This window comes from Psammomys obesus, unplaced genomic scaffold, assembly GCF_907164565.1.
Source record: "Psammomys obesus unplaced genomic scaffold, mPsaObe1.curated_primary_1811, whole genome shotgun sequence".
Classification (NCBI taxonomy): Eukaryota; Metazoa; Chordata; class Mammalia; order Rodentia; family Muridae; genus Psammomys; species Psammomys obesus.
This window is the reverse complement of record NW_026595981.1, coordinates 6,544,443-6,568,912: the sequence shown is the minus strand read 5'-3', so window position 1 is coordinate 6,568,912 and position 24,470 is coordinate 6,544,443. Positions and strand designations below refer to the sequence as shown.

At 49.8% G+C, this 24,470-nt stretch overlaps 1 protein-coding gene across 1 annotated transcript in view; it reads left to right on the top strand.

Annotated features, from left to right (window-relative positions):
• Asic2 (acid sensing ion channel subunit 2) overlaps nucleotides 1-16,509 on the top strand; it is a 266,849-nt gene extending 250,340 nt beyond the window's left edge. Inside the window, exons 4-10 of the mRNA XM_055619825.1 lie at nucleotides 272-422; nucleotides 3,403-3,459; nucleotides 5,258-5,411; nucleotides 8,790-8,881; nucleotides 11,996-12,075; nucleotides 13,710-13,778; nucleotides 15,518-16,509. Coding sequence (XP_055475800.1) covers nucleotides 272-422; nucleotides 3,403-3,459; nucleotides 5,258-5,411; nucleotides 8,790-8,881; nucleotides 11,996-12,075; nucleotides 13,710-13,778; nucleotides 15,518-15,619 — 705 coding nt within the window. The 3' untranslated portion in view covers nucleotides 15,620-16,509. The remainder of the gene's footprint in view (nucleotides 1-271; nucleotides 423-3,402; nucleotides 3,460-5,257; nucleotides 5,412-8,789; nucleotides 8,882-11,995; nucleotides 12,076-13,709; nucleotides 13,779-15,517) is intronic.
• The last annotated feature ends 7,961 nt before the right edge of the window (nucleotides 16,510-24,470 follow it).

The following is a 24,470-nucleotide window of genomic DNA, read 5'->3' as shown; positions in this document are numbered from 1 at the left end:
AAGGAAGGAAGGAAGGAAGGAAGGAAGGAAGGAAGGAAGGAAGGAAGGAAGGAAGGAAAGAAGAAAAGAAACCTTTAAATAAAAAGACTGAGGAGAGCAAAAGAGCCAAACAGTGAAAGCCCACGAGGCCCCTGGGGTTTAGATTGCTGACCATGCTAAATTGCTTATTTGCTGATGGGACAGGTAAACAGCCGAGCTTCTGGGTCCGTGGAGACTGAGCGAGCGTCCTCTGCCAGGGCTGACGGTGTCCTCCTTCCTATCCGTCTTACAGCTCACGTATCTGCCCCCGCCATGGGGGGAGTGCCGGTCCTCGGAGATGGGGCTCGACTTCTTTCCTGTTTACAGCATCACGGCCTGTCGGATTGACTGTGAGACCCGCTACATCGTGGAGAACTGCAACTGCCGCATGGTTCACATGCCAGGTGCGTGCCAGAGCCCCTCCCCCCCGGACCTTTGCAGGTTCCTACCCTGATAGGAAACACCTCACCAACATCTGGAGGAGATTCGGGTCTAGGGGAACCGTGGGACCCAGCAACCCAGGCATAGTGGGAATATTCCATCCAGCAATCAGGGCAGCACGCCTGGTGTGCGGTAGTGCCCAGATGTGTGCATCGCCTCCATCTCAGTGCTCCGTATGCTTGCCAGTTGTCTGCCGCCCTTGCCTCCTGGGTTCAGAGTCCAGATAGTGGGAGCCTCGTGGTCCGCCCACCCTGATAACGTGCCTGTTTGAACACCCTGATGTCTGTGGCTTTCACCCAGATGTTTCCCTTCTTGCATCCAAATGTCTAGCGCTCTTGCGAGTGCGGCAAAGTCTATTAGTGAGCAAATAGATGGGCCTGTGCCGACACTTCCGTTGTCGGACTAATAATGCTTGCTGCCATCTCACTAGAGGCAGCGAGCACGTCAGAGGCAGGAGTACGGAGTGGAAGCTGGTGTGGGCAAGGAGGAGTAACTGGGACGGCATGCATGGACCTTAGCTTCTGCTCCAGGCTTCTCCATTCACCGTGTGGGCTAGTCCACATCACTAACCCTCTCTAGTCTTACTTTCATGATCTTTGGGGGGAAAAAAATGCCCTGAAAAACTACAAAAAGTGATGTCTGTATTAGCACATGAGGAGGTAGGAGGAAAAAAAAAAAATACCACACTTCTGCTAGAGATCTACTGTGTGCTGGGAACATTGCTGTTCCTTTTGATATTTGCTCTCCTGTGCTTAATGTCCTACGTGATTTAAGCTTATTTAACAGAATCCTTGTGGTGGAGACTTAGCTCATCAGCCGTTGTTTTTGTTCTCAAGTGAGTATCCTCATCACTGAATTCTGAATTATTTCATTAGTGATCAGTAATGACCTTAGTCAATCAGGATTAGAATTGTGGATCTTTAAAACTGCCTCTGTCCATGCTCTGTAATCACCTCCCCCTGAGGGGGAGCAGCCTTACCAGGCCAAGGAAGACAATTCAGCCAGTCCTGATGAGACCTGATAAGCTAGGGTCAGATGAAAGGGGAGGAGGACCTCCCCTGTCATTGGACTGGGGGAGGGGCATGGAAGGAGATGAGGGAGGGGGCTACAGCTGGGATACAAAGTGAATAAACTTTAATTAATAAAAAAATAAATAAATTTTAAAAAGAAAAATGAGAGAAGATAAATTACTTAAAAAAAAAAAAACTGCCTCTGTCCAAAGAGATTTTGCCAATTCTATTAAGGTCACTAACATTAGGAGGGAGTGTGGTCCCAATCTAGCCACTCTGGGTCTTGAAATAAGCACCACTTCCATGGCTGGAGTCAGAGGTAGACTCAGAGAGGGGCTTGTAGAAGCTATAAAGGCAATGAATTGTCCCCTAGATCCTCCAGGAGAGAACACAGCTCTCTCAACACCAGTGACACCTGTGATGACTGGCCGCCTACAAAAGTACAAGAGGATGAATGTGTGTTGCTTTGAATCGCTGGGGTTTGGTCTGATGCTTGTATATTGATGCCTGGATACACCTACATACACCTACCGTTGTTGTGTAAACCTACCTGACTGGCTGATTAAACAGCCTGTACCTGGGCAGGGCAGAATGGGGTAGGCGTGGCTAAGTTTCCAGGGCTTTTGAGGACAGGAAGAGATGGGTTAGCATGGAGAAGGAACGACATGGGCTGAGAAGAAGGACTCCAAGGATGGCGTGGATAGAGAAAACAGCAAGATGAAAAATATAAGCAAGCCTATTGGGATTATGGATGGAAGGAGTTAGACCAGATGAGGATGATTAAGGCAGATGGCATTGGGTGGAGGCTGGGGAATGGATGGTGAGGTTATTGAGATAACATAGGTAAAAATACCTGCCCTGCCTAAGTTAATAAGGCATCTAATGGGTGTCTGTGCCTTATTATTTGTGATAATGGGTTAAATAATACCACTGCAATAATCATAGGGCAAATAATAAATGATATATCACCCACACTTGTTTTTTTTTTTTTTCTACAACATTAAATAATGACAATAAAATTGCCTGTGAGCTTCCTTGAAGACAGGGCAAAATAGAACACATATTATTATTGGAAAAGGGAATTGCACCAGCTCTTCAGTGCTGAAAAAAAAGGTTCAGGGGGTAGGGAATCAAAAACAACATTTCTGATGGACCTTGACTGAACATTTCACTGGGGGGAAAGAGGGGAAAATAAAACAACCAACAACAAAAGAGAGATCTTAGCGTTCTACAGTGTCCCCAGAGATAAACGCCTAGCCTCAGTGAGTGTTCCTCACCTGATGCTCAGACTAAACCACCAGCCAAAAGCTTTTTCCCATTAAAACCCGAGCCAGAAGCAAGCAGACAAAATAAGGCTGCAATCTTTCCACCCATGACATGACCCGGGACATCTCAACTGTGTGAGCTGATGGACACATCATGAGCCGTGAGGAGGCACAGAGCCGCCCCTCGTTACTTGTAGAAGTGTGATATGCTGAGAAAAAGCAACCTTGAGATGGCACTGACTCCTACTCCAAGCCTGCCTTACCGCCAGCAGCTTGCTGTCTGGAATGCCGACACTGAGGCCCATGTTTTTCTACCTGGAAGCCCAGCATAACAGTTCAAGGAGACCACATGGACGCAGGCTTAGAAGAAACCTCCCTCCACCCCACCCCACCTTGTCTTGTCCCAGTCTTCTAGACAAGTCGGCCCATCACCCACCAGAACCACCAGAAGTGGGCCCAGCAGGTCTCATGGTCTCCTCCTCAGAGAGCAGATCAGAAGTGACCTCCAGATCTGATGACACTGAACAGTGGCACCCATCAGACCATCCCCTAAAGACAGCTGTGGGTTTGGAAGTCACTTGCTCCCTGGGTCAGTGAGGTGCCGTTGGCATGCATGGCTCTGCCCATGTGGTTAATACCCTTTCTCTCTTTGCTTTCCTTTCCTGTAGGGGATGCCCCTTTCTGCACCCCTGAGCAGCACAAGGAGTGTGCAGAGCCTGCCCTTGGTCAGTACTGGGGGACAGAGGGAGTGGGGGGGGTGGAGATTGGGGGGTCATCTGGTAGAGACACAGAGTCAACCATGGAAAAAGGAATGGTAAAGGGATAAGCACAAAGAAGCTCTGGATGGAGTAGCTGCTGGAAGCTGGAGAGGAAGAAAGGAGAGGAAGGAACCATGATGGTGGAGAAGGGCTCTAAAGGACACTGGGGTGGGGGGAAGGAGGCATAGGGGTGGTAGTGGAAGAGAAGTAGATTCCATCAGGAATGGAGGATACAGGGAGAGGGCAAAGATAGAGGGAGGGTACCCAGGGGGCTGCTGGGTCACATGAAAGAGCTTGGTGAGGCCAACACGCACGCACACACACACACACACACACAGAGAGAGAGAGAGAGAGAGAGAGACTATTGAAAATAGCATGGGAAAATAGCTCTCCCATTCTCAGAGCCCAAGAGAGAGGAGGTGGCAGAGAAAGGTCCTCTCCCATTCCCTGTGTGCAAGCCCCACCAAGCCGCAGTGGCCACCTCCCCACTTCTCTTAACCCCTCCTCTCATAGCCTCCAGGGCATTTGAGGACTAAAATAACTGCTGGCTGCCATCTAGAGAAGCACACAGACAGGGTTGAGATAGTCCAGCAGCTGGCCTGCTGTCCACCTCTCCTCTCTCCAGCCCCAGGGAAATGCAGGCAGAACTGTAGACAGTGCTCACTCCAGTTCCTGTAGCAGCTAAGTGAAGGCAAGGCTAGACTCCTGTTCTAGATGGCCTGAGAAGGGGGGGTGGATGGTTAGTTTACAATGTATGCAAAGTCTTTCTATGGAATAAAGATAACAAAACCCAATGACAGAGACAGAGCAGGGAGGGAGAACAAAAGAGGGAAGATGGGAGGGAGGGAAGGAGAGAAAAGGGTTGAAGGAACAATTACTCTTCCTAATGATAAGGAAACTTTTGAACCCTTGCAATTAAGTATCAAGGCTGTTGCAGTAGGAGAGAAAGAAGGTTCATCTCAGTATGTAGCAGATAGCCAGGGACCTGCAAGCACTTGGAGAAGTCAGGAGATGAAAGAGTGCAGAGGGGATGTCAGAGGAGGGGAGTGTTGCTACTCACAGGACTGGGATTCTTCTTGGAAGCAGGCCAGGTTGACAGGGTATCAAGGTGAGAATTCTCTCTATGCTACCTTTAACAGACTTCTCACCAAAGCCAGGCTGAGCAATGAAGAAGTAACTCATGGGCCTGGCTAAAGGCCCTTTTTTTTGGGGGGGTGGAGGTCAAAAAAAAAAAGAGTCAGTCTAAGGACAACAGTGCTTTTGACCTGATCTGGTTGGATTGGGAGAGGAGGGGAAAGATAGAGTTGTGTTGCCGGGAGAGGGCCTCCAGGGAGAGAATCCAAGGATCCTGCAGCCTCTCAGCAGGCAGAGGGTGTGGCCTGGGTTATGGAGAGCACCGGCAGGGACAGCATGAAGTCCTGAGTTCCAAGCACAGTGCTCTCCGTATTAGCTTTCATGGTGGCTCACTGTGAGGGTGAGCCAGATGCTAGACACAGAGGAGGAAGCCCTGAGAAGTGGAGGGGCTAGCTCCCCCCTTGGAAAAATGGCAGTGGATCAATAGTTTTGAAGGTAACAGGGGACAGTAACAATAAGCAGAAGAAAAACAAGCCCAAGACACACTCCCCATCTCGGCAATTCCCTACCCCAATTTCACGGGGCCCAGCTTCCCCTCCCAGCTTGCCTCTTAATACCTAGAATTTAGCTGTGCCGGGCCAGCGATCCTCGCCCCCACCCTCTGCCTGAGACCCTCTTCTCTCTCCTGCAGGTCTTCTGGCCGAAAAGGACAGCAATTACTGTCTCTGCAGGACACCCTGCAACCTGACCCGCTACAACAAAGAGCTCTCCATGGTGAAGATCCCCAGCAAGACCTCAGCCAAGTACCTGGAGAAGAAATTTAACAAATCAGAGAAATATATCTCGTAAGTTAAGCGGAGAGGGGGGGAAGGGGGAAAGTGGGGAGGGGGGCCGTGCAGAAAGAGGCAAAAGGCAAGCAGTTAGCTCAATTTAGCAAACGCTAATTGGGTGCCTGCTGTGTGCCAAGCTCAGAAGACAAAGCCACAAAGAGCTTGCAGCCCCCTGGGGAGATAAGTGCAGGATTGAATGCCACATAGGGCAATGACGTCTGGGACAGTGTTGGCTGGTTATAATTGAGATATGCGGGGAGACACCGAGGTCGACTGCAGATTGCTCAGGGTGAGGTCCAGGGGGAGCTTGACCTTTCTAAGGAATGTATAATTCTCCTGGTGGCTCTTGAGCCTTCTGCTCCCTCTTCCGGGAACACTTTTCCTGCCACTCTTCCTAGCTGGTTCCTTGTGGTACCTGTCTCCCATTTGAGTAGAACTGCCTTAGAAAGTTAGATTACTGTCTCCCCCATTTTATTTTTTCCCCTGGCACCATGATGCTTTCCCTTATAATATTGCGGCAGTGTGACTTGCAGTTAAATAAGCAGTTCCTTCAGGAAAGGAGCTGACACAACCATCCTTCAAGATTTAGGTCTGGGCTGGGCATGGTGGCACACACATTTAATCCCAGCACTGAGGGAGGCAGAGGCAGGCTGATCTTTGTGAGTTTGAGGCCAGCCTGGTGCTACAAAGTGAGTCCAGGACAGCCAAGGCTATGCAGAGAAACCCTGTCTTTGAAAACGAAACAAAAAAGATTTAGGTTTGGGAGGTAGGGTGGGAATACAGAGATGGCTCAGCCATTGAGAGTGCTTATTGCTCTTTCGGGAGGACTGGAGTTCAGATGTCAGCACCTGACTCAAGCAGCTCAGAAATAAAGGTCTGTAACTCCAGCTCCAAGGAATCTGACGCCCTCTTCTGACCTCTGCGTGCGCATGCACATACACACCAAGACACACAGATACACACACACACAAATTGTTGAAAAGAAGAAGAAAAAAAGAAGTAGAAGAAGAGGAGGAGGAGGAGAAGGAGGAGAAGGAGAAGAGGAGGAGGAGGAGGAGGAGGAGGAGGAGGAGGAGGAAAATAATCAGGAGAAAGATCCAAAACCATAATCAGACCTTAAAGTGGGAGAGTATTAGAAAGAAACAACAGCATGTCAAAAACCATGTGCTGGTGCCTTATAGAGAAAGAGGGGCTTTCCTTTAAAGCCTGGAAAGGAGCCTCATTGACAGGTATAGCTTAAAGTGAGAGTAAGAAAAATGAGAGCCAATGTGACAGAGGTGGGAGTTAGAACATGGGGAGGGACCCAAAGAAGAGTGCCTTCAGACAAATCCCCCAGACTGGGGGGTTGGCTGACTTTGGTAGGTTTTCAGGAGCTGAAAAGGACTTCATAATATGTGAGTTAGTTTGGGATAGCATACAAAGCAAGCAGCATGATGGAGCCAGGATCCATAGGTGAAGATCTGTCAGCCACAGCACAGACAGCTTCCTAGCCCGTCCCAGAGACGGAGATTTGGGCAGGAGGACTCAGTCTCATTTCCTCAGACTGTGGGATCTGGTCTCTTAGAAGAACTAAACAGACAGCCCCCTCCCCACATTCTAACTTATAATTTCCCACCCTGAGTCCTCCTTTATTGCCACCCTGCACACTCATCATAGTGGGAAGCTCCCTAATGCCAGGAACTTCTTTTTGTCCTTTACTCTCTACCAAGTACGACTGACCCTTCTGGGCCAGACCTCAGGTGAAAAAAATAAAAAAATAAATTTTTAAAAAATCATTTTCACAGGGTAAAATGAATAGGATACAGCGCCCTGGTGGGGGCTTAAGACCACGTTGCCACAAGGTACGTTAGAGACATAGTGAAAGATGGATATGCCACAGATCATATAGGTTGAGCTGAAGGTGAGGGGGGTTATAATTAGGTTTAGAAGAAGGCAGCTTGACACATGTCCGTTCTAGATTCTCCCCCAACCCAGGAAAGGCAGGGGCTGTGATCTCCCCAGCCGTGGGCTTTTGAGAAGCTTTATATGGTGGCAAGTATAGATTCCCCTCTTGGGGAACAAGGCCTCAAACACAATCAGAAAGCAGTTGGTTATCCCAAAACCTCCATAGCGTTTTGCACCAGAGGGTATGTCTTCCCCGGCTGGCTGGTGGTGTATCTCGCTGGGTTAGACCATGGATGGCTTTTCTGTCTCAGTACCTGCAGGGCACTTTGAAAGGTGGCCAGCAAAGAGGAAGCTTCCGACTCAGTTCCTGCCTGGTCCTCTATGCCTGCCACCAAAATACGTGTGAGGTCTCTACCGTTAGGTCTTACTACCTGGTTTGGGTGGGCAAACAAGAGCCACGACAGTGGCCTTTGTCAAAACTGTGCTCTTGAACTCAGCTCCCCAACAGAACGCTCTGGAATAATGAGTCTATAGCCGAGGCTACTACAGTGTGGTAAGCACTGGCCACACGTGGCACACGTGGGGCATGTGCAGTGGAGTTTGTATGAACAAGAAGCTGAATTGGGATCATCTTTCATTTGAACCAGTGTAACAGTTTCAGAAAGACCCTCCGGGTGGTATTCAGGGAAGAAGGCAGATGGGGGGAACGGGGCCTATTCGTTGCTGTGAAGTTCCACCGTGTGGAAAGACAGACACTTGCTTCTTTCTCTCCTGGCCACTCTTCCATTCCAGGACAGCCGCCAGGCCCCTTCCTGGGATGATTTCTGCTCAATAGGTTCAAAACAAGAGGTGCAGAGGGCATGGGGGGCAAGCCAAGCCCCCCAGAAAGAGACTGCAGTGTAGGAAACCCCAGGCCCTGCTGCTTAGCAGACATTCCACAAGCAGGAATGAGTTTCCCTGCCAAGATGTGTCTCATTAACACACCTGCCTGCGGGAGAGGCACAGGAGGAGCCCAGGGCTTCTGCCAGGAACTCCCCAGCCTGCCACAGGCCTGCTCCCTACCATTCTCCCCAACTCTGGCAAAAGACTGAGAGATGCCAGGTTAGGGACTCCCACCCCAAGAGACTTGTTAGGGATCTCAGGAGGAAAATGGGGACTCTCGGGAATGGACTATAACTGCTTAGGTGTTCAGCAGGGGCAGGCACCCATTCTGAGGCCAGGCCAGTCAGGAGACTGCTAGACTCGTTCGCATGTTAAGAACCAAGCTGGCCCTGGAAGACACGGCCCTTCCTGGGTCCAGGCTGGACTCCCAGGAAGGATACCAAGATAGAGTGGAGTAGAGGTAAAGACGAACAGGGACAGCTGATAGGAGCCTCTGATTCTAGAGTTCTATCGTCGGGCATCTCCCTGGGCCTCTCCTTCCCCATCCATCCACAGAGAAGCTAGGTTAGCCCATCCGTGAATGATGAGGGTTCTAACTGCGTGCGGTGCTTAATTTTTCCTCTGCAGAGAGAACATTCTTGTTCTGGATATATTTTTTGAAGCGCTCAATTACGAGACAATTGAACAGAAGAAGGCGTATGAAGTGGCTGCCTTACTTGGTGAGTTGTAATGTCTGTCAAATCAACTTCCACGTCTCTTAGGAGGGGTGGGAGTGGGGAGGTGGGCGGGAGGCAGGCAGAGAGACATGTAAGCCTCCTAAGGAGGCAAACTTTCTAATGTACTAGTTACTCTCTCTGTGGTAGTTGTGGTGGAGGTTATGGGTCCAGGTCAGCCTTCAGCCTAGGCCTTGGTCTCCTCTGTCTGGTGAGGGGCGAACACAAAGGTCTCACAGAACCTTTCCAGGCCTGCCCTCTTGGATTCCCAAAGTTTCTGTCTCCAGGGCCTGAATGCTAGCAGAATCGTGGAAGGAGGGGATGTTCAACTTCGGAGATCACCAGGCATCCAAACTTTCAGGGTCCCTGATAAAGCCAGGACAGCAATGCACTGAGAAGCCGAGGGTTGTGCCCTGGACCCAGAGCCCTTTCTCAAACAGGAAAGAAGAGCTGATCTCTCCAGATGGCCACCAACTTGCCTGCTGTTCCCATACATTGCCTGCCCTGGTCCTGATGGAACTAAGTTCAACCCCGCCCTGGCCCATTTGGACACTCACATTCTGGTCAACGGATCAGCCCCCTCAACCTGTGCCACCTCGTCTTTACCCACTCCGTAGAAGGGACAGGGTGCTTAGGAGTAAAGGCTGTTGTCCCTGAGACTGAATTAAGTGATAACAACACTGTGGGAGGGGCAGGTTCCACCGGAAAGTATAGAAGGAAAAGCGGGCTTTCAAGCTAAGGACTTCTCAGAGCCATCTGTGAGGAGATGAGAGGGGTTTCCCCTTACTGATTCTTATCACCCACTGTGTGCATCTGACTTTTCATGACTGAAAAGGCCTGAGCAAAACAACTTTAAGAAGGGAAGGACTTGTCTGGGCTCATGATTTCAGTGTTTTCAGTCCAGCCTGGTGGAAACAGCATGATGAAATAGAGCAGCTACCATCATGGCAGCCAGACAAGAGAGAAAAGAGAAGGGAGGGAGGGGAAGAAGGGAGGGAGTGAAGGAGAGAAGGAAGGAGGTGGGAAGTAGAGAGGGAGGGATAAATATGCCTGTGCCAGCAGACTCTCTTCCTTTTCCTTCTTCCCTTTCTATTCCTTCCAGGCCCCCCCCAGCCCATTGGCTGGTGCGTCCCATAATCAAAGTTGTTTCCTCTTAGTTAATTGTCTTAAGATGTCCTTAGACACTCACCCACAGGCATGCTTTACCAGTGTCATAGGTGCTTCTCAATCTAGTCAAGTGGACAGTGGAGACGAACCATCACGCCTACTTCACTGTGGCAGTTAGCTCAGATCAAGTCCATCAGTAGCAGTTTGTGGCACCTGGATAGTCACTATGGCGGAACCCAGTCCCATCTGGTGTGACCAGGGGCCAGTGAACACTTCTATTCTCCATCTAGGAGGATCGGGGCAAAGCCTTTGTTCAGTGCCAGCTTTATGGAGGTAGCTGTCACCTAGGCCTCAGAAGTTATTGTGGTTAAAAGCCCTGAGCCACAGAGCACAGGCCACGCCCCTCCCTCACCTCTGGAAAGTCTGACTGAGCTTTCCCCTTCCCTTCCCAGGGAGGATCAAGCTTGCATGCGATTGCACTGGTGCTCTCTCCTCCTCCCTCTCTTCCTTGCTCTTTCTCCTCCCTCTCCCTCCCCTCTCTTTCTTCCTCTCTTTCCCTTCCTCTCCCCTTTTCTCTCCCTCCCTATCCCTTTCTCTCCCTCTCCCTTCCCCTCCCTCTCACAGACACTCGCGCACGTGAGCACACACACACACACACACACACACACACACACACACACATACACACACACACACACACACACACAGAGTGCAAAAAGGGTCCAGGCTTTGAATCTGTCATATCTGCATCCAATATAAGGATGAGCTTATTCCCAGCATCTTGTTCCCACCCAGAATAGCCCGTTAAGAAATGGTGCCGCCATCTGTGCCTCCTGTGAGGGAAGTATGTGCCACATACAAACCTTCAGCCATCAGGCCCAGCTCAGCCTTCTCTCGCCACTACCCTATATGCACAGCACTCCATGTTAACTCCGTGTTAACACACACAACATGCACACTGAAACCAACTTATGTATCCATGTACCCATGATGCTCCAGCACCAACACACATACACATACACATGCCTGTACAGCCCCATGGCCCACTGTATAGCTTCAGAGCCACATCCGTGCACACAGCAAACCTAGGCAGACACATTTCATGCCTATATGCCCACATACTCATCGAACACACCTACACCTACGCAATCCCCGTACATCTTGTACACACTCGGGAACACGCTTATCACACACACGCGGGCACATTCTGTGCGCCGAGTCAGAGGTGGGCACTCACATAAAGCAATCAACGATCAGACGGGCTGCCTGCACACGTTCCGCACCCTGTCCAGCCTTACTGCATTCCAGCTGAGCTGTGCCCCCATGCCAACGCAGACCTCATACCTGACATACGCACACAGACAGACCCACTGCCCAGTGAGCTTGTGCTGGGATGGAAGGGAACAAAAGGAAGCCATCTTGAGCCCAGGGAGGTAGGGTTATCACATACAGCTAGACAAATTAGCCTGGCTATTACAAACAGCTGAAGAAGGAGCTGGGGTTGTTATATGCAGCTGAAAAAGGAGGCAGGTTCCCCTAATCTCAGTGGGAGCACTCCTCAGCCATTAACATCTGGGGGAGAAAGCGATGGTGGACATTTTCTGCACACACCATCAACATTCACACTCAGACCACAGGCGGGCTTTGCCATCCCTCTGAGCCTCACCCAGAGCAGGCTTTGCCACTCCCATGAAGTAGTGGCATTGGGGTTCTTGGCATGGCAGTGTCCATGTCAATAATAATATTCGCTCAGGACTTTGCTCCCTATACAGACCCATGATCCTCATCAGTGAATGACCAGCTCCAACCCTGCTGGCTAGTGACATACTTGGCTCTCAGTGCCAACTGAAGTGAAGGAGGGCCTGTCAGAGGACTGGCTTTCCTGTGGCAAGGCCCAGGCTTCCCTTGGAGGGGGTACACTCAAGAGCTCTGGCTTCTGGATTCATCATCTCTTCACCCCTTCCTGGATCTGTGTGTAAAACCCGTTCTCTGGTCTTTTCCCTTCCTCTGCAGGTGACATTGGTGGTCAGATGGGATTGTTTATTGGTGCTAGTATCCTTACAATACTAGAGCTCTTTGATTATATTTATGAGGTAAGATTTGGGGCTACCCTTGGGGAAATGACCAAATGGTGAAACACCCAGACTCAGCACCAAGCGTGGCTGAGGCAATAGCTTCATTCCACCCACACAAAGCCACTTCTCCTAAGCATAGGGCAGGAGTCTTAAGGGGAGGTGGATGTGAAAGAAATGGCGGCCATGCTCCTGTCTTTGGACTTGTCCTAGGCCATAGAGAGGGAGTAAAAAGATGAGAAGAGGCCAAACCCTGAGGCCCTTCCACAGTGGGGCCAGGTTTCATGCTCCAGTGCATCCACATCTGTATACAACATACCACATGCCCAACATGTTACATGCAGATGCATCATACACATATCACACTTAAGCATACATATACCACACATGTAACACATGCATTCATGTGTGCGCGTGCGCACACACACACGTCCAGACCATATTCATAGATCTACATACCACACAACACACTCAGGATGTGCACTGCCCACAAGCCTATTCTCTGGTTGGCATGTTTTCTAAGTACTGTCTTCCATGGCCTAGCCAGCCCTCAGGAAGGGGCATATCCCAGGAATCCCCATCAACCTCAATCTGGAAAAATATAATCCTTAAAGGCACCTGGGGCCATGTTTCTGAAAGATTTGAAAACAGAGGCCTGGGAGCATATCAGCTCTTGCAACTTCCTAACCCCAGGCAAGAGGAAGCCTGCCCCAGACTACCCTTCCCAGGGTTAATCTGGGCAGAAAACTTAAAGAAAAGCTGAGCTAGTGGGCTAACCCACCTATGAATAGGCTCATGCCAGCGCCACCCTACCCCAGTGATGGCTTGGAGACCTCCACGTCCCTGGTCACGGACGGGCAACTCACACTGGGATGGTGTGAATTGAAACAGGCGGTGGTTCCAAAGCTCCTACAGCACACTCACCCACACCACACAGTCCCTCGGGATTCTGATTCTCAGGCCCTCATTGTGCCTCCCAGGGGAGGCAAAAAAAAAAAAAAAAAAAAACCAGCAATAATTTCAGAGCCCCTTGTGACCAGTCCAGAGACTTGTACGTCTCTCAGCATAATGACTACAAGCCTTAGTTATTAATTCCCATGAAAAGTGAATGGCAAATTGAGCCATGTTAGATAGCATATTTAAGAACTACCCTTAATTGCTACAAGTAAAGAGTTCTGACCTTGGGCATGCCCTCATCTTATGGAGGCATCAGCCCTTGAAAATGAATACTGAAGCTGGGTGTGATGGCCTATATGTGTAATCTCAATGCTGGGGAAGGAGGATGGTGAACTTGAGGCCAGTCTGAGCTACACAGTGAGAAAGAGGTCCCTGAGTGTTTCCTAAGACCCATGGGGAACTGGGCCTACCAGCACCTTTAGCTTATCTGTTGGAGAAAGCAGTCCACACAGCAAGTCAGAGCTCTCGCTCACCCCGCTCCACGCTCTGGTTGGAGCAACAGAATCACATGGAGGCCAAAAGGCAAGAGCGTGAGGCCTCCAGAGCTGTCCACCGGGCAGAGCTCTTGCCATGTAGCCTGTATAGCCACAGCCCACACAGTCACTGTCTGTGTGATTCCCGGTTCAGCCTGTAGGAAGGGTCTCTGGCCTTTGCATCCTCCTCCCAGCCTGACTGTCCACATCCTGTCTTTCTTACAGCTGATCAAAGAGAAGCTATTAGACCTGCTCGGCAAAGAAGAGGAGGAAGGGAGCCATGATGAAAACATGGTAAGAACGGCTTGGGTAGGCTACGTAACCAGACACAAGGCCAGGCAGGAAGGACCTGAATCTGCATATCTTCCCATGGCCCTAGACAGACACCTTCTCATGCGCCAAATCCAAGGACACTCCAGCTAGGCCACAACCCAGAATTCAAGGGCTCGGCCATGAGTGGAGCTGACCCCAAGAGGTGTTTCCTAGGGTAGATCCTTCGTCAGGCCACGGGGTTACTCCCCGCCTTCCACACTCTTACAAGAGAATCCCTACATATGTCTACTTCCGTGTTTCCTGAGAGCGGGAACTGCACGGTGTCACCGACCTCCATCCATTCGAAGGGGACACCGAGTAGGAGGCCCAAGCAGTTAGTAGTAGCAACGGCCATACACATTATGGCTACTGACCGCTGTATTCTGACTGCAGGTAGGGTACCATTCTGTGCGCCCATGTGGGTCTTGTCATAGCAGCCACCATAGACAAAGATCTATCTTTACCTTCTTTTTGCCTTTGATGCCACTGAGGCCCAAAGGCCAGAGTCACATGCTTTTACGTGAGGAGGGCTAAACTTGAAGTGCCTCTAACCATGGTGGCATCACGTTGCCTTTTCTTTATAGCCAGGGGCAGCACCTTTCACTTTCATGCCTGTCAATCATTCTTTTTGCATAGCTCCTCCCACTCCAGGCTCAGTCAGGTCTTGGTTGACTGAGGCAGGTATCTCAGGCTTTTCTTCCCAGTACTGTACCCCAAATCAGCCTTGGAGCAGCCACTGCCTCGCAAAAAAATTTACTGGTCCCAAATGGAGCTCAGCCCTGGCTGATGGGCTCCCATTTCTGTTCCAGATACTGTCTTGTCATTACACCGCTCCCAAACAAGCAAGCTGGCTCTGAGTTCTCTGGGCTCCTGAAGCCTCTGTTGAACAGAAGGCAAGCCTCTGCTAAGAGAGAGAGCAGCAAAGAGGCAAAGCGCCTAGGCTGTGGTCTCAGTTGTCTTGGCCACAGCCTAGGCCCTCTGAGCCCTAGCTGTGTGCCTGGAGGAAGTTCCTTAACCTCCCTAAGCAGATGCATAGGACCATAAAGCCTTAGAGGGCCTGCGTGGGGTTAAGAGACATCGTACGCCTTTTTCACAGGCAGCAAGTCCTCTCCAAAAGCCACCTCCCCACCTCCCTTAGGCTGTCTCAGAGTTATAACCGCTCTTTACCTGTTTCCCCTCCCCGAAGCTCTGTCTCCATCAAATCCTCCCAAACCACACCCCACTCCTTTCACCCTGACCACAGCACCAAACCCCTGACACTGTCTCCCACTTGGCCCTGCCTCCTCCCTCCTCTCTCATCCATCTGCACACTACAGCCTGGGAGCTTCGGAACATGCAGACCATCTCGGGTCCACCCTACCCAGTGACTCTACTGTTTCCCCAGGGCCAACCCTGCGGCTCTGATCAGCCTCCATCCTGACCTTTAGAGCAGCTTGTGGGGCACAAGCCCTTTGGGGGTCCCATAGCAGATATCCTGCATATCAGATATTTACATTAGGACTCGTAACAGTAGCAAATTTACAGTTAGGAAGTAGCAGCCAAAAAATTCTATGGTTTGGGTTCACCATAACATGAGGGACTGTATTAAAGGGTCGCAGCTTCAGGAAGGTGAGAACCACTGCTTTAGAGGTTCCCAAACTGCTTCACAGGACTTGGCAGTAGATTTTTTTTTTTTTTTTTTTCTGAACGAATGACACGTGCCCCCTTTCCTTTCCCGGCAGAGCACCTGTGACACAATGCCAAACCACTCTGAAACCATCAGCCACACTGTGAACGTGCCCCTGCAGACAGCCTTGGGCACCCTGGAGGAGATTGCCTGCTGACACCTTTCAGGCAGCCCAGCACCTCCAAAAAGACCTTAAAGGCCCAAGACCCAGGACAGGGGACAGCAAGCTCAGGTGGGATAGCCCCTGATGACAGAGAGAAGCAAGAGCCCCCCCCCCCCCATCCACACATTGCGAACTTCTGCCAAACTTCACTCTGGCCACATCCGACATGAACCATCCCGGGCCCTGCCACGTGTCCCTCGTAGGACCGATGAGTCACACTCCGGAACTGTCCAAGAACTAACCTGCCATCACATCTCACTGCCAGATGTACAAAGCACCTGCATGCTCAGACTTCTTACGGCGCCATCTCCACTTCTGTCTTGTACATCGTATCTTCTCCGTGTGGTTTCCAGAGCCCACTCCGCTGCCCGTGCAGTGGGGCCAGGTTTCAGCCCCGAAGTCAGCCTGAGCCCAGCTCTGGAACTGAAACTGCACAGTCAAGAAGGAAACCACAGAACTCTCTACAATGTTTGATCCTTGTGTTGTCTGTGAAGGTTCTTAGCCTTGTCCCCAAACTGGCCCGTGGGGCTCCCGCACTAAAGGTGACCAGTGCCAACCTCTTTCTTATCCCAGCACCCTTGGAGGTGATACGGTGGCCTGGGTGACCCCAGTATTCGTCCATGGAGCCACGTCGTTCTCTCCCTGTGACACAGCTGTAGAGTCTGATCTCTTCCGTTTTGTTTTCTTTCCTTTTGTTTGGGGCGGGGGCTGTTTTTGTTCGTCTACTGAAAATTTGTTTTGCCTCGTTTTTTTTTTTTTTTATGGTCTTCGGTTTCGATGTTCTAAGGTTCGGTTTGGGTTTTCCATTTTCTCTGGAGTTTTATTTATTCGTGCTTCGAACCACAGTCATATTAAAAGCTGGTCTTGTGGAAGTGGCCACATCACTCTGCCTTTTCTCTGCATCGAGGTCTTTGTCCCCACAGGCTAAGGGGAGCCGCAGACCTGCCAGCCAGAAGCTACGGAGGAGGTTTACTGGGTTTCACCAGCACTGTTTACCTTTATAAGATGTATGCACTATGCATCTCATCTTATCCTAAGTCACAACTTTGTTGGTTGATTACATGACCCACTAACAGGCCAAAACCTGTGTTCTGCAGAATATCACCCAACGTAATGTATTATAAAACAGGGAGAGACAGAGAAGGCTACCTGTGACCACAAACAAAACAAAACAGAACCTTAGCAGAGACCTTCCAGGGTCCCTGTGCCCTGTCTGGTGCCCTGGCTCCCCTATCTGTGAGTTCAGGCTGGAACTAGACCCAGTGTGGCCTCTCACTCACCGCCACATGACCCTCTTTCAAGCCCAGTGTTCTCCCCCATGAGCCTGACCTACCTTCTCCCTCCAGCGCTCGCATCAGCAGCACTTTGTTCTCTGTGACTCCTAATAGGATATCCAAATGAGACACAAGGTTGAAGGTACCTTTGCTGACCACAATTGCCTGCCCCCTTTGAAGCCTCTGGATGGCAAATGAGAACTTCTTGTTTGGCCAGAATCAACCCATGCTGCTGTTATGGTGACAGATCCTTTAGGTTAGGTTTTTACCTCCCACCCTAAATCCCTCCCACTCCTAACCCAGAGTCTGCCCCAGCTGTGGAGACGGGTCTGATGTGGCTTGTGTCTTTACTCCCATGTGTATATGCATGGATAGAACAGGACAGGACAGGGCTTCGGGGTTCCAGTCCCTACGCTGTCTCATTCTCTCCCCTCACCTCCTCATCACACTGTGGTTGCTCCAGTGTCCTGAACTGAAGAATATCATAACTAGGGAGTTTGCAACTGTGGCCCATGACCCTCTTCTCTCAATAGCTGATTGTGGTGATCCCCTGACCCTCTCTGGGGTCACTCTCTTGATTTGAGGATGATAATAACTTACCTGTGTGAGGGGAAGGGGCAGGGCCAGGTGACAGAAGACCCCCTCCAAGTCCTTTTCAAGGTTTGGGGAAAGAGTCCACAGCAGTGCCCAACCCCACACACAGGTACACCTAAACTTGCTATAGAAGGGTTGCCCAAACTGTTGACAATTCTTAAGAATGCAGAATGGCATTATCATCTCACTGCTCTCTAAGGTCTGGCATGGGTCTCGCCAGGCTAAGGTGACGGCAATATGGCATTTCTCTCTAGAAGCTCCTGGGGAGGATACACTTTCTTGCCTCCTCCAGCCTGTGGACACCCACCATGTTCCTTGACTCGTGGCCCCCTCCTCCTTCTTTCAAGTTAGCTATGACTGCTAACTCTTCTCACATCACATAACCAGGACTTTCCACAGTCACATCGCCCTCCAGCTCTGACCTCCCCTACTGTGCCCTCTCTTCTTTTAAAGGCTCCTTGTGGCTCCATTGGGCCCACCAGGCAGTCCAGGACAACCTGCTTCATTGCCAGGTTATTCCCTCTGGCACATGTGCAAAGGCTCTTTTACTATGTAGAGTCACAAGTTCCAGGGACCAGGAGGTAAGCATCTTTATGGGCAACTATTCATCCTATGGGGCCGCATGGCCCATTGTCCTTGTTTTCCAAATGAATAGCCCCTACTGGGGTGTGAAGGGACTGGTCTGGGGGTCACCCACAGAGTGAGCGAGCGTGCTTAAGCTGTACTCAGCTGCCAGGATCTCAGCTCTATTTGTAGACCTACCATGATGACTCACTTAAAGCAAAAAAAAAAAAAAAAAAAAAAAAAAGGGCCAAAAGTGATCTTTCTTCCAAGACTACGCCAGGCTATAAACGTCTCTCCTGAGATAAACTCACCCCTCACTTCACCCAACTGGAAGTGTCCCACTGGTAGCTAGACTGACAAATGCGGAAGGAGAAGGATCTGAAGGCTGGCCTCAGACTTGCTCCCATCAGGGACAGGAACAAAGTGAAGTGTCTATCTGGATATTTAGGATCCTGGCTGATGCCTCTGCCTTCTTCCAATTTAACAACTTCATACATTTTTAAAAACTGATAACTGAGGATGCTATTTGAACTGCTTCAATGGATTTCTAGCTTCCTTCGAGGAAGAAAATAAATAAGGGAGAGGGATCATTTTGTAATGGGGCAAAGACTGTTCAGAGAGATTTGTATTGCTCTGGGTCTCACACATCTATGTATTTCTTCTGATTTGGGTATTCTGGCTTTGTTCAGTTTAGGGCAAGTCTATGTACTTAACATGTTTAAATGTACACACACACACACACAATTCAAAAGGACAAACCAATATCCAGGTATGGATTAGTCCATTGTTAACAAAAGATAGCCTAACTTTGAGTGGGTGGTGGGGTATTTTTGTGCTATCATTTCAAACAATTATCCTGAGAAATGTATATAGAGACATTTTCAGAGTGACGGTCAGGAGGGGTCAGGGCTGCAGAGGACACTCAAGTATGTGTCACAGTCTAAGCAGTCACCAGAGATGACACAGAGACGATGTTGAGAGCACAGTCACATGTCCACACCTCGAGGCTGGATTCTTGGTGGCCTTGGAGGCTGAGATAAACCGACGGGTGCGTGGCCCCAGGCCTCTCAGATAGAGTCCACCAGGCGCCTGCAGTCAGTGGAGCGAAAGGAGTGAGTTTTTCTGTGAGCATCTGAGCTGTGCCAGGGACTGGGCTGGCTGCGCACCGGCTGTTGCTTTGTTGTTTTTGGCAGAAACACCAGAGTTATTTTATTTTCCCCTCTCCAGCTTGAAGCTATTTTTGTGAATGTTTTAACCGTGAACATGCCTAGAAAGTAGCTTCAAGCGAGGCAAGCACTGATGAGAGACAGAGGCCCCTGCAGGGCCGCTCCCACTAGGCTAGAGGTGGCAGGTGGCGATGGGAACCCGCCACACACAGGAGTGAGCTTGCCAGGTGACATGCTCCTTCCAGGAAGCTTGGAAGGAGCATGAGCAAAGCAACCCAAGGAGAAGCCTGGTAACCACTTCCTTCACAGACACTCGGGGACTCCTATTCCAGGAATGTGCAGCCAAGGAGCTCCATCAGGCCTCAGGGGCTGAGTTCCGTGGTTACAGAAGAGAAAGGGGTTCACAGAGGCCGAAGGGTTCCTTTTGAAAGAGAGTTCAGCCGGTCCTGACCCACGGGCACCAGGGCAGTCCCCATATTGCATGGAGAAAGTTTCCTGGCAGAGGTGGGAGGAGGCCAAGAGCCAAAACGTGAACACAGGCCCACCATTCATTCACCTCAACTGTTGTGTACCAGGCATTTGCCCTCACAAAGCTTGTGGTCTGAATGGGAATACAAAATTACAGACGGATCGGGGTGCCAGTTGAAGGGGCATGAAAGGAGGTGTAAGGCAAGGCAAGAGGTTAGAATAGGGAGAGTTTAAGGGACTGGACACAGGTCAGGGAACCCAAGCAAATACCTGAAAGGGGGAACTGAATTCGTACGTGCGAGCACAACACACACGGGGGGGGGGGGGGGCAGAGAAAGAGAGAAAGAGAGGTGCAAATATATATAATACACTTTTTTCCTCATTACTTTTTGCTTCCTGTAACATATCAATTCTTAATCTTGTTTGTATCACGGATTCATTTTAGAATAAAGTGAAAGCTATGAATTCTCCCCCACACCCACCCAGGAACGATGATCATGAGAATAATGGGCGTAAGATGTTACATATAATTAGAGGAGGATTCTGAATCCCTGAAGTCCGTCTGTGACCCTCCAGGGAGCCACTGACGCTGGCCATGGTCTAGGAAGCGCTGAGCTGAGCGATCTCCTGAAAAGGCCGCACCAGCTCACAAAGAGCTATTGATGTTTCTTTTCCCCAAATGACATAATGACTGTCGCTTCTTCAATTTCCGGGGGGGGGGGGGGAAGATAGGACTTGATCAGTTTCGATTTTTTTTTTCCTCCTTAATCTTTTTAAACCTTTGACACCTGCTGCGGTTTGTGTGCAGGCACGTCCTCGGAGACGGCGATGGGAATGGGTGAGCAGAAAGTGAATACGCACGAGGAAACCCGGGAACGTGGTTCCATGAAATTATTTTATGCATGTGGAGATGCTGAGGACGGGAGGGACCTGCATACATGAGCAGCAATCACGGCGCCTGCGTTACAGATGCGCTCACAGTCTGGCTGCTCAATAAGGGAAATGTGACATTCTTGAGTGACCATTGACCCTCAGTCGTGCCCTTGCTGTTTAATTTCATTTAGGTTTTTTCTTTCTTTCTTTTTTTCTTTCTTTTGGGGGGGAGGGGAGTTGTTTGGTGTTTGTTTGTTTGTTTGTTTGTTTGTTTGAGACAGAGTTTCTCTGTGGAGCTTTGGCTGCCCTGGAACTCTCTCTGTAGATCAGGATGGCCTCGAACTCACAGACATCCACCTGCCTGTCTCTGTTTCCCTGGCACTAGGATTGAAGGTGTACGCCACCACTGCCTGGCTTCAGTGGCTTTTGTTAGTAGGGATTTTCTCTTGCTGGGCTTTCCGTTGCTGTGATAAGGCATCATGGGCCAAAGCAATTCCAGAACAAAAGAATTTATTTCTCCTTACGTGTCCCAGTCTCGGTCCATCACAAAGGAAGTCTGGGCAGGAACCTGGAAGCAGGCGCTGACTCTGAGGCCACGGAGGAGTGCTGCTCACTGGCTAGCCCTCCGTGGCTTGTCCTGCCCTTTTCTTAGAGAACCCAGGACCCCCAGTCAGGGGTGGCACTGCCTCCTGTGGGCTGGGCCCTACCACAGCAACCATTAATCAAGACAGTACCCTCACAGACTTGTCCAAAGGCCAGTTTTGTGGGTGTGTTTTCTAAATAGTGGTTCTCTCTTCTCAGAGAACCCTAACTTCTGTCAAGCTGACACAGAACTGGCCAGCACAGGTTCGAACCTTATTTGATTATTCAAAGAAAACTCCACATCCTGAGAACAAATGCCCGTGAATGGTGCTGGGAGGTGGAATTTAGACATCTGTGCTCCTTGAAGATCTTCTCTGTGCCCCATTTATTTGCCCAACTTACCACTCTTGTGGCTATTTGTCTTTAAAATAATTCCAACTTTTGTGGTGTCTTTTCAAAAGGAATTATATCCAACTTAAAACAAACCTAAAACAGAATCATTGCTGGACACATCAGCTCAATTAGTCTCAAGACAGCAAGAAGGCAACTACCCTGATTTCATCATTTCATAAGCACTTTCTGTGGGCCTACTATGTGCCAGGTACTGTGCCAGGTCCTGAGGGTCCCTATAGTAAGAAAACATTTTTTAAACTTTTCATACAATATAGTTTCATTATGTTCTTTCAACTCTCCCAACTACTCTGAGCATCCCCACCATGAATTCAACTTCATGTTCTTTTGTTCTCTTAAACACACACACACACACACACACATACACACCATAAAAACCATGGAGTCTATTTTGTGTTGCCCAACTACTCCTAAGCATGAGGCCTGCCCTGATATGTGTCCGATATAGGCAGTGCCACTCATTGAAGAAAACTTTCCCTTTCCTAGCAGCTATCAGTTGCAATTAGCTTCTTGGTTAGGGGTTGGACTCTGTGTCCATTTTCCCTTCCCCATGCGGGGACTTGACACCATTCTCATCTTCAGGAAGCTCAAAGTCTAGCTGGGGAAAAGCGGGCAATGGTTACGCACACAGATGCTGGGGCAGCAAGAGACACAAGATGCATGAGCCACAGTGTGCACTGAGAATAACATGGACACAAGAGGCTGGGACAGGTGTTGACTGAAGCCCTGAGAAAAGGATGGAAGCTGTGGGCACGTAAGTGTGCAGAAGACATACAGAGTGACGGTTTACAACCAGGAGAGAGCTTGGAGGGTTTGAAGAATGCTAAGTCCCTCCTTGGTAGGGGTTTGCTGACTCTCCACTCTCTCCCGAGGCTGCACCTACCCACTCTGGGTCCTAGCCTACTGATGATGCAAGAGGTGGCAGCTGGGATGGGCTGAGGATGCCCAGTGGCCTTTGTCTTTCTGACACCTCCAATCTGAACTTCAGCTGCACAAGCTGTATCATGTTGGCCAAGCTCTAGACGTTTTTCTAAGGGTTGAGTTTCTTTTGAAAATGAGGGTGACCCCTCAGAGTGGCGTACATGGTAGCACGCCACTCTAAGGACGTCAGGAAATGCTGACTTCTGTCTGGGCAGAGGCCACCTTCTGGTCCCAGGGTGTTCTGAGAGCCAGATTACACAGCCCAATGCCATGACCTCAGCCAAAGAAGAACATCAGCAAAGCTTACCAGAGCTACCAGGAGCTGCTGCCTCCTGACCTGCATGTACAGAAAGAGAATAGGCACCCCCCTGAGTGTTGCTTCATTCTTTGGTTAATGACAAAGAAAATCCTGCTTCAAATCTGTCTCCTGGAGCCATTCTAGTCTGGAACAGGGACACCTACCAAACTTGACATTCTCCCCACACTCCATAGAAACCTCTGCCACTTTATCCAAACTCATTTTCCTCCCTCTCTTCATACTCCCTCATTTCCTCTCCCTCCTCAGCAAATAGTGAAAGGGACACAGTTCAGGTGTTCAGGTAGGTAGGGCCTGAGGGCACCCACTGATCCCTGAGGCAGCTGGAGCTTGATACACCTAGAGAGGACATAAGGAACATTTCTTGTGTCTGACTGTACCAAGCAATATGGTGGTCACTTTGCTGCCTGTAGCATTCAGGTTGACCTTCATTAGCTCTTCTGGCCCAAAAATGAGTGCTGAACTCCTGGACATGACTGGACCTGAAGGACTGGTAGGCACTCATTTGATGTTTGCCAATATCAGTTGATGTTCACATACCAGTTGGGCCTTCAGCAGGTTCATCCATTTGCTGACTCTGGCTGTTCTACATGCTGGAGACAAAAGAAACACCCAAAGTCCCTGCTCTCTTGGTGCTTACAGCCTAGCAAAAGAGGTTCTGTGTGGTGTGTGTGTGTGTGTGTGTGTGTGTGTGTGTGTGTGTGTATGTGTATGTGTGTATGTATGCATGTATATGTGAGTGCCTGTGTCTGTGTATGTGGTGTTTTCAGATGTGCATGAAATCATGGCTGACAGAGGGACCTGGTAAGGTAGTGACAAGGAATAGTGAGGTGACTCCTTCAGTTCTGGTTGTCAGAGATTCACACTGAGAAGGTGAAATTAAGGTAAGTCCTGACTGACTGAAGAAAGGAATAATCACAAACAAACAAACAAACTGATGAAATGACCTTCCTGGGAGCTACAAAGGCCCTGTAGCTTGTTGCATCCAAAGCACAGAGTCACTGAAAGAGAGTCTAATGAATGATGGCACAAGATATGAAAAGCATGCTGATCTCAGGGAACTCACTTCCGGGACACACAGCTGCTGGAGTCAAAAACTCAGATGAACCAAGGGACAACTCTGCTCACCGGAGCCCTCCTAAGCCAAGCTGAGTGTCCAGCCGAAGGTGAGAAAGACACTGAGGTCAGAGCACAGGGCAAGGTTGAAGGAGGAGTTTTACTGGCATGGAACAAGGTGAGAGGCAACTGTCCCAGCAGAGCGATGAGGGCTTGATTTAATAGGCAGCCCAGTGGGGGTAGAAGGTGGGATAGTTTCCAGAGCTGTTAAGACCAGAGGCTAAGAGGTGCTTGCCACACAAGCATAAGCACCTGAGCTTAATCCCTAAAACCCATTTTTTTAAAAAGCCAGTCATTGGAATGCATAGTTGTAATCCTAATGCTAGAGAAGCAGAAACAGGAAGATCCCTGGAGCCCAGTGGCGAGCCACCTACCCTCATCGATGAATTCCAAGCCAGTAAGAGACCTTGTTTCAAAAAACAAGGTGAACAATGCCTGAGGAACACCACCAAATTCACTTCTGATCTCCACATGCACCCACACACATACACACAGAGAGAGGAGGCACACATATAACCACACACACACACACACAAATTTCAGGTGGGCAAAATTTTGTG